The sequence below is a fragment of the Squalius cephalus genome, assembly GCF_949319135.1.
Source record: "Squalius cephalus genome assembly, chromosome: 10".
NCBI classification, from domain to species: domain Eukaryota; kingdom Metazoa; phylum Chordata; class Actinopteri; order Cypriniformes; family Leuciscidae; genus Squalius; species Squalius cephalus.
Genome location: NC_137131.1, coordinates 44,278,348 through 44,290,847, shown reverse-complemented (window position 1 = coordinate 44,290,847; position 12,500 = coordinate 44,278,348). Strand labels below are relative to the sequence as shown.

The 12,500-nt window shown below is 40.6% G+C and overlaps 2 protein-coding genes across 4 annotated transcripts in view; one reads left to right on the top strand and one right to left on the bottom strand.

Annotated features, from left to right (window-relative positions):
• LOC307166222 (somatostatin receptor 3) overlaps positions 1-8,652 on the top strand; it is a gene marked incomplete at both ends in the record, with an annotated part of 20,928 nt that extends 12,276 nt beyond the window's left edge. The window contains one exon of the mRNA XM_079884437.1: positions 7,335-8,652. Coding sequence (XP_079740563.1) covers positions 7,335-8,652 — 1,318 coding nt within the window. The remainder of the gene's footprint in view (positions 1-7,334) is intronic.
• Positions 8,653-10,726: 2,074 nt separating this feature from the next.
• Positions 10,727-12,500, bottom strand: part of LOC307165440 (protein CutA homolog) — an 18,673-nt gene continuing 16,899 nt past the window's right edge. For 2 of the 3 annotated variants that reach the window (XM_079883050.1, XM_079883052.1), the window contains 3 exons: positions 11,967-12,012; positions 11,156-11,205; positions 10,727-10,992 (listed from right to left, as the gene is read on the bottom strand). In XM_079883050.1, the coding sequence (XP_079739176.1) occupies positions 10,893-10,992; positions 11,156-11,205; positions 11,967-12,012 (196 nt within the window). In that variant the 3' untranslated portion in view covers positions 10,727-10,892. Of the gene's footprint in view, positions 10,993-11,074; positions 11,206-11,966; positions 12,013-12,500 lie in introns of all 3 variants that reach the window. The other variant, XM_079883051.1, reaches the window with a different exon arrangement.

The window sequence follows — 12,500 nt, the reverse complement described above, 5'->3', positions numbered from 1 at the left end:
GAATTTAGAGTCAGCATATCCACTATAGATAGATGCACTTAATTCCCACACGGAGATGAAATGTTTTATGTGCGATGAATGCTCATTAATTGCACCGGTTTGAATGCGCTGGCGTGCCGTGCAGCTGTTTGTGGTTTGGGTGAAAAGGTTTTTCAATGGCATCAGACTGAGTGAGATCAAAATGGCAGGATCTTTTGTTCCCAGAGGTGCCATTAATCCACATTAACCTGCACAGCTGTTCACACTGCCGGCGCTCGATCCGCTGTGAGCGATGGAGGACGAAGAGCTGCAATAAAACTGCGATCCGCAAACACTGATGAGCCGCTGATCTCGACGGGTGGCTTCGGTGTTCAGTTCTGGTCCCTCAAACTCCATTCAGTTCAGCAATAAAAACCGTGTTAGGAACGTTTTGCTAACATTCCCATTAAGTTATGGGGGGGGGGGGGGGGGGGGGGGGGGGGGGGGGGGGAGTGGTGGTTACATTCCATCTGTTACTTTTGTAAATTCTCTGAATGTTCAAAACATCCCTCAAAACAAGATTTTAAAAACATTTTTTATACGAGCATTAAAGGCACACTATGTAAGATTGTTGGATCAAAATATCCAAAAACCATTAGAGCACTGTTATATATTTTTTACATTCTCCCAAATGTTTCCTAGAATGTTTTAATCCAGAGAAATACGCAATTTTGACCACGACAAGGACCGTGCGTCGACTATCAATGACATCATACCCGCATCAATGACATCATACCCGCATTACCCCCGATTTCCGTCGGAAATTTTATTTTGAATAAAAAGCAAAAGAAAGTTTTATTTTCTAGAAACCATGGAAACACCAAAGACGATTTAATATATTTTGTGTTTTATTAGACAGGTGAGCAACTGTTTGGCTACATTCATCGACAGAAAACGAGTCATTGTTAAACAGCTCAACACAGTCTTTTTGTTTAAATCTCGTTTTCTTGATTTACCATGTTTTACAATGAGTAGCATTATAACAGAACTTTCAACACACTCAAATATATCTAAACACATAATAATAAAAGCTCCACTGCTCTTGAGCCGAAATCACCTACGCCTTTGTTTTAAATATCGATCTCTATAGTGGCGAAAAATTGTGCCTTTAAGTTATGAAAACTTTTTTTTTTTGGTTACATTCCATCCGTTACTTTTATATGTTCTCTGAATGTTCAAAACATCCATGAAAAACACTTTTAAAATGTTGTTTTTGGTTATATGAACATTTACCTAGTGGAACATTTCATTTTTTTTGTTACATTCCATCCGTTACATTTGAATTTTCTCTGAAACAGTCAGTAAAATTTTAAAGGGGTGGTATAATGCTCTTATCACAAGATGTAAAATAAGTCTCTGATGTCCCCAGAGTGTGTGTGTGAAGTTTCAGCTCTAAATACCCCACAGATATTTTTATATAGCATGTTAAAATCGTCACTTTTTGAGGGTGAGCAAAAACACACCGTTTTGTGTGTGTGTCCCTTTAAATGCAAATGAGCTTCTGCTCCTGGCACAGGGGGCGGAGCTTCAAGAGCTTTTTTTATGTTCAAAACGGAGTCGGACAAAGATGAATTTATGAAGCTGATGTGTAGTTATCTTCTAGTCATTGATTAGCATATTCTGTCTTGATAATCTATAAATCGTGTTCCCGGAGGCGGGGTTTATGTAAATTCTAGGGTTGGTGATGTCACTAACCCGGGAGGAAGCTTGTGTAGTCTCTACCAGCCGTTTGTTGTAGTCCTTAAAAAGCGATTTCTTTAAAGCAAATATCTCCCTTTGCTTTGAACTTTGAGCGTTGTAACTTTGCAGATGTTGTTTATGATCAAACAGCAACATTACACACTAACTAAAGTTAGAAAAGTCAAATCATAATCAACCACCCCTTTAAAAACATTAGATGAACGTCCAACTAAAACGTCTCGGAAAAACGTTCCATGAACGATGTATAAATAATGTTTTTGTTCTAACGTTTTGAGAACGTTATTAAAGACCAGATGACACTGATCGAACGCTATATCAACATTTGGCCATTTTTCTTCTGTAATGTGACGCATTTCTGAATAAATCAGAATATTAAATGAGAATAAATGGGACTTCTGGGATTTTCCCCATGATTAATTGTGTAAAGGTGGTTGATCAATAAGAGTGATTGATGATTTCAGCAGAAGGAAAGTCGTTTCTGAGGGGGAGCGCAAGATTATAAAGACATTTATTTCTGTAGAATAACGTCACTGATGAATTATTGATTCAACAATACGAGCAGGAACACGAATTAAGACCGTAAATCGAGTCAGTGTTGATGTCTTCTTGTGTTTTAGCACGGACACCAACACTGAAATATGCTCCCAATTATGTCAGTTTAATGTTAATGCTAAATGTTAACCTAAAAGGTTATGAAAATACTTATAAATCAATGTGGAAATTTATTTCACCCGGTTAAAAAATCAACATTGATTTGATTTTCAAAACTAAGACAAAATTCAACAGTGATTTAATCTCGATCCAAGACATTCCCAGCAAACAAGTAACAGAACGTCAAGGTTTTCTCTAAGTTACGATCAAACGTTCTTCGTTCAAAGTTCTCTGGTCTATAATAATCTTAATAATCAAAACATTAGCACAAAAACATTATTTATATCATTCATGGTGTGTTTTTCTGAAACATTTCAGTTGGACGTTCATCAAATTCAAATACTTGTTTAACATAAACAAGAGAACATAAAAAATGACAATTTCAAAATGTAATGCAAATATTTGGACTGAGTTTGGGTGACAAAATCACTGTGTGTGTGTGTGTGTGTGTGTGAGAGAGAGAGAGAGAGCATTTTTGTAACATTATAAATGTCTTTTCATCAGTTTAATACAAGAATTATTGCTGAATAAAAGCAATAATTTCTTTTAAAATTCTTACTGACCTCAAACTCTTGAATGCTAGTGTGCAGGACGAGAGCGTCTGATGGACACGCACAGTAAAACATGAACGTTTGTGGTGGAAGACATCATTGTAGAATATCTTGACCAGCACAGAATCAGCATAACCCCCTCTGAAACACACACACACACACACACACACACACACACCTGCTAATGCAGCACTAAAGCCTTCTGCTCTCTTTAGTCTTTAACTGTTTTACTGACAGTCATTGTGCTCAGATAATGAACGGGTCTAATCTCTCTCACACACATTCCTCAGCCTGTGTGTGTGTGTGTGTGTGTGTGTGTGTGTGTGTGTGTGTGTGTGTGTGTGTGTGTGTGTGAGTGTGTGTGTGTGTGTGTGTGTGTGTGTGTGTGAGTGTGTGTGTGTGAGAGAGAGTGTTTTCTTTTGTCCTTTATTCTTTTATGGTCTTTCAGACGCTGCCCAGGCAACGAAGAGCTGAGCCCATATTGAACTCTGTGTGTGTGTGTGTGTGTGTGTGTGTGCATTAAAAACCTAAACCGCATCATCAAACGAGGCGTCTCTGCATCTCTTTTTGGTGGTAAATGTCAGTAAAGATAATAATGCACAGAACTCAGGAGTGAATTATAGAAAGAGCGTTCAGACCGTAATGGATGGAAGAGGTGAAGCTCGGTGACTTTTACCTGCGGAAAGAGGAAAACAGTCTGACGCATGAGAGATCCACACAAACACACAATCATCAGTCCTTATGCAATCTGTGATTTATGTTCACATGATGTTTCTCAAATGTTTGTCTGTACTTTGGGCATGGACTTTCAAAATTGACTTATTTTACTTTGTTTAAGTGTGTCTCGACTCACCCTACAGTTCACAATACAGTTATATTATCACATAAATATGCATTGATACCAGCCAGCAGTGAGCAAATCATAAAATGACTGATCAAAGTGCTCATGATTTATTATATTTTTGTGGCAAGTCTGTTTGAGAGCGTCTCCAAAAGCTGCAGCATCGCAATAGACCAGAACATGAGGCAAAATAATGATGCAGTGCCTTTGATTTCAGCGTCCAGATGCTCATCATTGGTGTCGCTCAGTCAGAGGATGACAATCAGACATCTAGACTTGATATAGCCTATATTAAATCTCTGACAATACAAAAAGCCTGTGTTTTCTTCCTGAGCTCCTAATGGAGTGTTTTCACCTCGAGACACGTCCGTCTGCGCCGCTGCCGCCGATAATTATCCGGTGTTATAAGAGACGGTGAGTAAACGTCACCAAATGGTACCTGACAGAACATCAACCATAATCACAGGCCTTTCTTTAATCACCCCGACGCTCGTTGAGACCCGGTCGGGGTCCAGAAACGCGAGATCACGTACCGAAGACGTGCTTCTGTGCCGCTGCGCTCAATTCAGTCATTATTTACAACCACCATTAAGATGACAGGAAACATTTAAGTCTTGTGTTTTACTGTATTGCTGTATTAAAGGAGTTATTCACTCACCCAGCTAACAAAAATGTGTTCTAAGAATGTTCTGCTTTCCTTAGTTCCCATTAAGGTCATAGATATATATTCATAGATTCCAATTTAGCGGCCGTTTCAATGGGCCGCAATACGTAAGCCGTCCGCCATATTGGAACAGTCAAAGCCGTGATTAAATCGACTGAGGCCTTGTTTACACCATGTTTTACAGTTTTTTTTAACTGCTTACTCACAAAATCCTTACTTGTCACACAATTTCTGAAACCTGACACTTAAACACCAGAACCACACACCAAATCTGCAAAACCATACATTAATTCTCGCTTTAGGTTTTAAATAACTGTATGTATATGAATGAATGAGGCATTGTATACAGGGTTGCAACATAAGACAAATGTTTGTGATATTTTGAATGCAATGCTTCATTTTGCAAGACATGTGAGGCATTTTGCATTTTGTGTGTGCAATTCTTGGATTTGTGTGTAAAGTAAAAAAACAAAAACAAAAAAGCCACAGTTTTGAAAATGTGTGTACGCAGTGGAAAAACACTGTACGAAGCGTTTTGGTGGATCGGATCACAAGTGCACGACGGTAAATACAGCTGTAAACGGGGTCTAAAACGCTTCGAACTTGTTCACTTTCTACACTTCCAGAGGGAGTTGAAACACATTAGACCGGATTGCTTTCGTATTGTAAACGCTCATGTGATCGAACAGCCACTAAAGTCCGTCTGCTCTCCGACTACTGATCTAATGCGTGGACATTATGGAAGCTTGCTAGACAGAAGGGATCTAAACTTTGTTGTCTGGAGACCCAAGTTTGGTTTGAAGATGAAAAACGTTCCAAGCACAATGTTCTCTTACCATTCCTGATTTCTAACACACACTCACAGCGTTCGGCGGGTCTTGTGTCTGTCAGAGCAGAAACTAAAGCTGATGCTCTCCGTATGTTTACGTATGTTTACATTTAACCACGCAAAGACCCTCCTCTCGAAGAAATCAGGACAGAAGTGGGTGAAAGTGGACAAAAGAGACGGATTAAAACACCAGCTGTAAACAGGGCCTGAGTGTCTGCAACTGTAGTTAGACGCATGAATATCTATATGAAATAGACTTCAGCACATGATTTTGTGTATGTATACATATCTATGATTGAGTTATCATTCAAAACGGCCAGTTTTTTAAATGTTTCAGTAAAACAATCTTGATTAAATAAATGTTAAAAGGAACATTACATTGTATCATTCTTCAAACATTATGGAACGTTACTTTTGAAGTTACATTAAAAAAAAGTCAGACAAACTTCCACAAACTTTGTTTTTTTGCTAACGTTTCGAGAACCAGATAACTGGTACAAAGTGGTACAAAAGCTTGGCACTAATCAGGGCCGGATTAACCATTAGGGCAACTTGGCACTTGCCCAGGGGCCCATGACATCTAGGGGGCCCTGACAGGTAGGAAATACACAGAAATTTAATAAAGTTATCAAACTCTTTACAGTCTTCACTGCATAAACTGCATCTACGCGGATTCACGCAGTCTTTCCTCCCTCCCCGCTGAACACCAGCGATTACTAATTCGTGAAATGCACTCCCGCTGGTTGAGCGCGGTAAAGTTCGTTTCAGGTTCGATATTAGCCGGACATTTGTTCTATAGGGTCGGTAGTCTAACAAAGATATCAATAGCAAGATTAGTTTTAACATTATGTGACCATTGTATATCGACATGATGAAATATTCGTTCAAAATCATTCATGCATTAATGCTGCATAATTATACCTGAGAATGCTTTGACGCGTTTCCACAGCGCACGATGCTTAAGGGAACGTCTGCCAATTCCACCAACTGCGTTAAACGTAGTCTATAATTTGTATTATTTAAAATTACTTTTAACATTTAAAAACAGACGTTTTCAAATCCCAAAGCTTGCAGAAGGTTCCTAATGGCAATACTGACTTAGGCTACACTTTCCTGGTAGCCTTGAGTAAATTAACATGTCTAAGAAAATGATTCATAAAACGTATAAATATCAGTTGAGCCTATAGGCTCTGACACAGACGAAAATGAAAAGACTATCAGTCAAAGTTCAGCTTTAGGAGAGGTAGAAATAGGCCAGGATAAGAATACTGAGAGAATAAGAAATATGAAGATGAGGAGAGAGCAGGTATTGACAAATAATCTAATGACAAGGTTTTAAAGCTAGCCTATTTCGTATAATTTTTTGGCCTTCAAAAGTCCTAAATTGCACATATGTAGGTCAGAGAAATCCAAATTTTCTCGGGGGAGCATGCCCCCGAACCCCCCTAACTACGGGGGGCCTTGAGTCTTGTTGCCCAGGGCACAGGAAATTGTTAATCCGGCCCTGGCACTAATATGTGCACTTTAGGTAATATGTAGGTACTAATATGCATATTTTGCAAGCGTACAGTTTAATGATTGTTTACTGATATTTTTAAATCCCCTGTGGTGAAAATCCAGCTTTTAATGTTGTTTATGTGTCTATGTGGTGTTTTTAATACGCTTTAAGACAAAGCATGTGTAAGTTCATAAGTCGACAGCATTGCTGAGTATTTCTCCTTAAAACTGCAGTGAACCAAAGACAGTCTCAAAAACACACTTTGAAATCGCTGGTGTTTCTGACGTCACAAACTACCTTGTAACCAATCAGATCAACGTGTGATCGTCAACCAGTGGATCTCTGAGAGAGTGAGTGAGTGGAGGCGGGGCTCATTTGCATATTGATAGAACCGCGCATACTAAATGAGGCAATGGTGTCGAGTTACATTCAAGATATTTTAAGGCATGAAGAATTTTTTTCCAAGGAAAAAACTCTTAAATATGTCATTTTGGTGATCAAAGATGAGTTTTAAGGGATAAAATGATTGAGTACAGGGGGACTTTTCACACTCAATAACCAATATTCTCTCTCACTCATAGATCAGATGGACAGCTGTTGAGAGTCATTCGCTCTTTTACAACGATGGAGGTTCATCGAATAACATCACATCCCTCCACAACAGAAGCAGAATTGTGGATTAACTCGTCCTCTCCGTTTCTCTCTCCGAGTGAGAACTGGACCGACAGCGGATCAGTGTATTACGGCCCGGGAGTCGCCGGGATCCTCATCCCGCTAATCTACATCACGGTGTGTGTCGTCGGCCTGATCGGAAACACTCTCGTCATCCACATCGTTCTGCGATATTCCCAGGCGGAGTCAGTGACGAATATTTACATTCTCAATCTGGCCATCGCAGACGAACTCTTCATGCTGGGTTTACCGTTTCTCGCCGTGCAGAACGGCCTGCTCTCGTGGCCCTTCGGATCGCTAATGTGTCGTCTGGTCATGACGGTGGACGCCATTAACCAGTTTACTAGCATCTTCTGCCTGACGGTGATGAGCATCGACCGATATCTTGCTGTAGTGCATCCGCTCCAGTGCTCTAGGTGGCGCCAGCCTCGTGTGGCTAAGACTGTGAACGCGACCGTATGGGCCGTGTCTTTCGTGGTGGTTCTTCCGGTTGTGGTTTTCGCCGGCGTTTTGAAGGACGACGGGAATTGTAGCATCGTGTGGCCGGAGCCGGCGGAAGTTTGGAAAGCGGCGTTTATAATCTACACTTCGACTGTCGGGTTTTTCGGCCCGCTAACGGTAATCTGCTTGTGTTATCTGCTGATCGTTGTGAAAGTGCGCAGCTCCGGACGAAAAGTTCGCGCTACGTCGATCCGCCGCAGAAAGTCTGAGCGCAAAATCACGCGCATGGTTGTGATCGTCGTAGCCGTGTTTGTGTTCTGCTGGCTGCCGTTTTACGTGTTAAACATCGTGAACCTGCTGGTGCTTCTCCCGGGAGAGTTCAGAGGCCTGTATTACTTCGTCGTGGTTCTTTCCTACGCTAACAGTTGCGCAAATCCCATTCTGTATGGCGTCTTGTCGGATAACTTCAAAAGAGGATTCCGGAAAGCCTTGTGCCGATCGTCCAGACGTGTGGAAAATCACGATCAGCAACCGGGAACGGGATTGGTTGCGCTACCGCTCGAGGAGATTCGAAGAGAACTGGACCTGAAGGAGCAACTGAAGGTGATCGACGTCGAAGAGAACGAGGAGAGCGAACTCCGGAACGGATGCAACGAGGAAAACACTGGGAAAGCGGACGTGGAGCGATCCGTTAGCTCGACACACGAGAACAGCGGAGCGCGGATATCACATCTGTCGGAGAACAGCAAGGACAAACGCTCGGTCCTGGAGATCAGCTGCTTGTGAGCAACACTGGCTACGTTTACATGCACAACTTTTGTTTCAATCGGACTGAATTCATTCCGATTGATGAATCCGAACATAGTGTTTACATGAACGCTAAACATGTGATCGGGTTGATATACGCGTTTACAAACACAAGATTCAAATCGGAATTGAGTTTTTGACATGCGCACACTGCACGCAGCTATTCTACTACATTGGTTCTTTATTTGTTTTAAACAGCAGACTTAATATTTATCCTGGTCATAATTTGGAGACAGTGAGCATATGAACCGTTGTGCCGTGCTCTTATATTTATCACGCAGTAAAAATGCCCGTCACGTCATGACGCTATCAACGTCAGTGCACATGCGCAGTCCTTCAGTTTCGGTTTTCAATCCGATGAAATGTTTACATAATCTCTCGATTGGATTAGAAAAGGAATAAACCACTCCTTTCAATCCGATCGACATTTAATGGAATAAAATAAACTTGAAAAGGAATAAACTTCGATCGAAACTTCAATCGGATCGAGTAAGGTGTAACATGAAGGCTTTCAGTCCGATTGAGCCGTCAGTCCGATTACTAATAGATTATTTGGTTGCATGTAAACGCCAGTGTCCGTTCAACACTGCCAAGAAAACACGGCCTTTGCTCGTATTCTTTATTTAGATCACGTGTAACGTCCAGCAGGAAACTGGAAAATATCAGTATGTTTACATGCACTAATTTTCCTCACTCTGATTTCAGATTCTAAATGTTCTGTTCAAAACAATCCGATTCACAAATTACATACATTTCACGTATTCCGAACAAACCTTCTGCGCATGTGCGTCAGGTGCCGTGTTCCAACCAGAGAGAGACATCGCGTTAATGTAGGATATAACTGACAATTTTGGGGTCAGTAGGTTTTCTTTTTGTTAAAGAAATTATTTAGCTACTTTTATTCAGTATGGATGCATTAAATAGATCAAAAGTGACAGTAAAGACACTTATAATGTTATAAAAGATTCTATTTTAAATAAATGATGTTCTTTTGAGCTTTCTGTTCATCATAGAATCCTGAAAAATAAAATCAAACAAAAATCTGAAGCTTGATAATAATCATAAATGTTTCTTGAGCATCAAATCCTCATATTAGAGTGATTTCTGAAGGATCATGTGACACTGAAGACTGGAGTAATGATGCTGAAAATCCAGCTTTGATCACAGGAATAAATTATACTTTACTATATATTCACATAGACAACAGATGATTCACACTGGAGTAATATTTCACTGTTTTACTGTATCTTTGATCAAATAAATGCAGTCTTGGTGAGACTTTCAGAACCCCAAACTTTTGAACAGTATCTAAAAAAAAAGCTAAGCAAATATTTCCTAATATTATCACGCTTTCTTAATAAAGAGTTCATAAGACGAGATGTAAATAAACACACACATTCTAAAGACGTAAAACTCAACACTGCACATGTATATTTGAACTGAGAAAATAGTCGGATTCAAGTGTTTACATGCGTAATTCTTCCCTGCGGATGGGATTATTTCAGATCTACACCTTCAGTCGGATGGAGATGTGCTTCAGATCAAGCTCAGCCGGATGGATTATGGTGTTCACATGAAGGCTTTCATTTGGGTGCATTTTACTGAATCAGCTGCATAATCACATCAAGAACAGTGTTGGACTGACGATCAGGACTCAGATCCACATATTCTCTGTTCTTCATCTGAAGGGCAGAAACGGCAGTGGTCACTGCATGTGTGTGTGTGTGTGTGTGTGTGTGTGTGTGTGTGTGTGTGTGTGTTTACTGACATTTTAGGGAATCCAGTGATGCATCTTACATTAAAAGCTATTGTGCATTATTACTCGTCTGGAATACTTGATTGTGATTGATCGTGGTGTCATTTCTGTGGTATAAATGACGTTCTGCTCACAGAATAAAAGCCTTTACACTCCTCCTAATCAATAATTAATCTCCGCTCATTAGTCGTGTGTTAAACAAAACCATTTGCATCAAAGTACAGGCTGACAGATGAAACACACTCTGTAATCTTCATATGGCACACTAATGTAAATAATAAGACACAAACACATGCGTTTTTCTGATTATGATATTTTAGTACAGATCAGACTGCTAATTAACAACAAACGGTTCAGTCTTTAATCACTTCCTGCTGTTGCGATGTAAGATGTGTGGAGGGAAAGACAGCAGTCAACATAAGCTTGAATCCCAGACGGTTTCTGGGAAACGAGGAAGCGCTGCTCATTCCGGCACGACGTCTCCGATCCACTTGAGGTACGGCGGGTTCCCCTGATCGATGGGCAAGCTGATGACCTCCGCCACTTCATACGGGTGATTCGACCTGCACACACACGTTATTTATTCAGCACTGCGCTGGAGTATTTATAGATGAAAGCTGGAGCGCATGTCTGAGGCACACAAACTTCCAATGCCAAACCGACTGCGGTTATCTATACTGAGAAATTCTGGGAAGTGTATTGTGTAGCTTGACGTGTCGTGGGTACCGGACATATTCAGCAAGAGCAGGGATCTTCGAACTCCTCGTCTTAATCATCTGAAACAAACGTACAGAAAACTGGAGTTATCAGATATTACATGCATGTGTCAAAACCACCTCTGAAAACACACATTACTGTACATGACGAGGTGTGAATGAATGCAATGTTATTGTTCATTACTATTGTGTTACTGTATATTTAGGGTTTTCTCCTCATTAGAGTGCATTATTCTGTCTAAAGATGCCAGCTGAAGTGCAGACGGGCTAACCCTAACCCTAACCCTAACCCTAACCCTAACCCTAACCCACGCTGGTTTACGCCACGGAGTAGAAGAATAATAAGCTAATTGCGATTTCTTGAAAAGAATTTGAAGTTTATACAATGTAATTAGAATTTTATAACTTGCAATTGTGAGTTTATATAAAAAAAAGGTCAGAATTGTGAGACAAAAATTGCAATTCAGAGAAAAAAAATATATAAAATTGCGTTTCTGATTTTTTTGTCTCGCAATTGCGAATTTATATCTTAAAAATTCTGAACTGAGATTTTAAAAATGCAATTTTTCTCACTTTACCAGTAAAATCCTCCTGACTGTAATGTGCATATCTGTGATATACTGTGTATAAGCTCTGGGAGTCCTCATCATTTCTACATGTGTCGATGTTCTTCTGTCTGGATCTGCGCTCAGCCGCTCTTATAGAGATTTAAAACGGGCCAAAACTGAATTATGCTTTAATGAACATAAAACATTAATAAAGATGGAGATACGGAGCAGAACATTATACATGTTATTGATCAAATCAGCATTTAAACTCACCATCAGAACTTCAGTGTCTTCCTCGATCTTCCCCTGCCACTCGTACCTGCACACACACACACACGCATCAGAACCACAGCATCTCACACACACACACACACACACATACACACGCGCATCAGAACCACACACGCGCATCAGAACCACACACACACACACACACACACACACACTCACACATCAGAACCACACACACACATCAGAACCACAGCATCTCACACACACACACACACACACACACACATACACACGCGCATCAGAACCACACACACGCATCAGAACCACACACACACACACGCATCAGAACCACACACACACACACACACACACACGCATCAGAACCACACACACACACACACACACGCATCAGAACCACACACACACACACACACGCATCAGAACCACACACACACACACGCATCAGAAACACACACACACACACGCATCAGAACCACACACACACACGCATCAGAACCACACACACACACACACACTCACGCATCAGAACCACACACACACACACGCATCAGAACC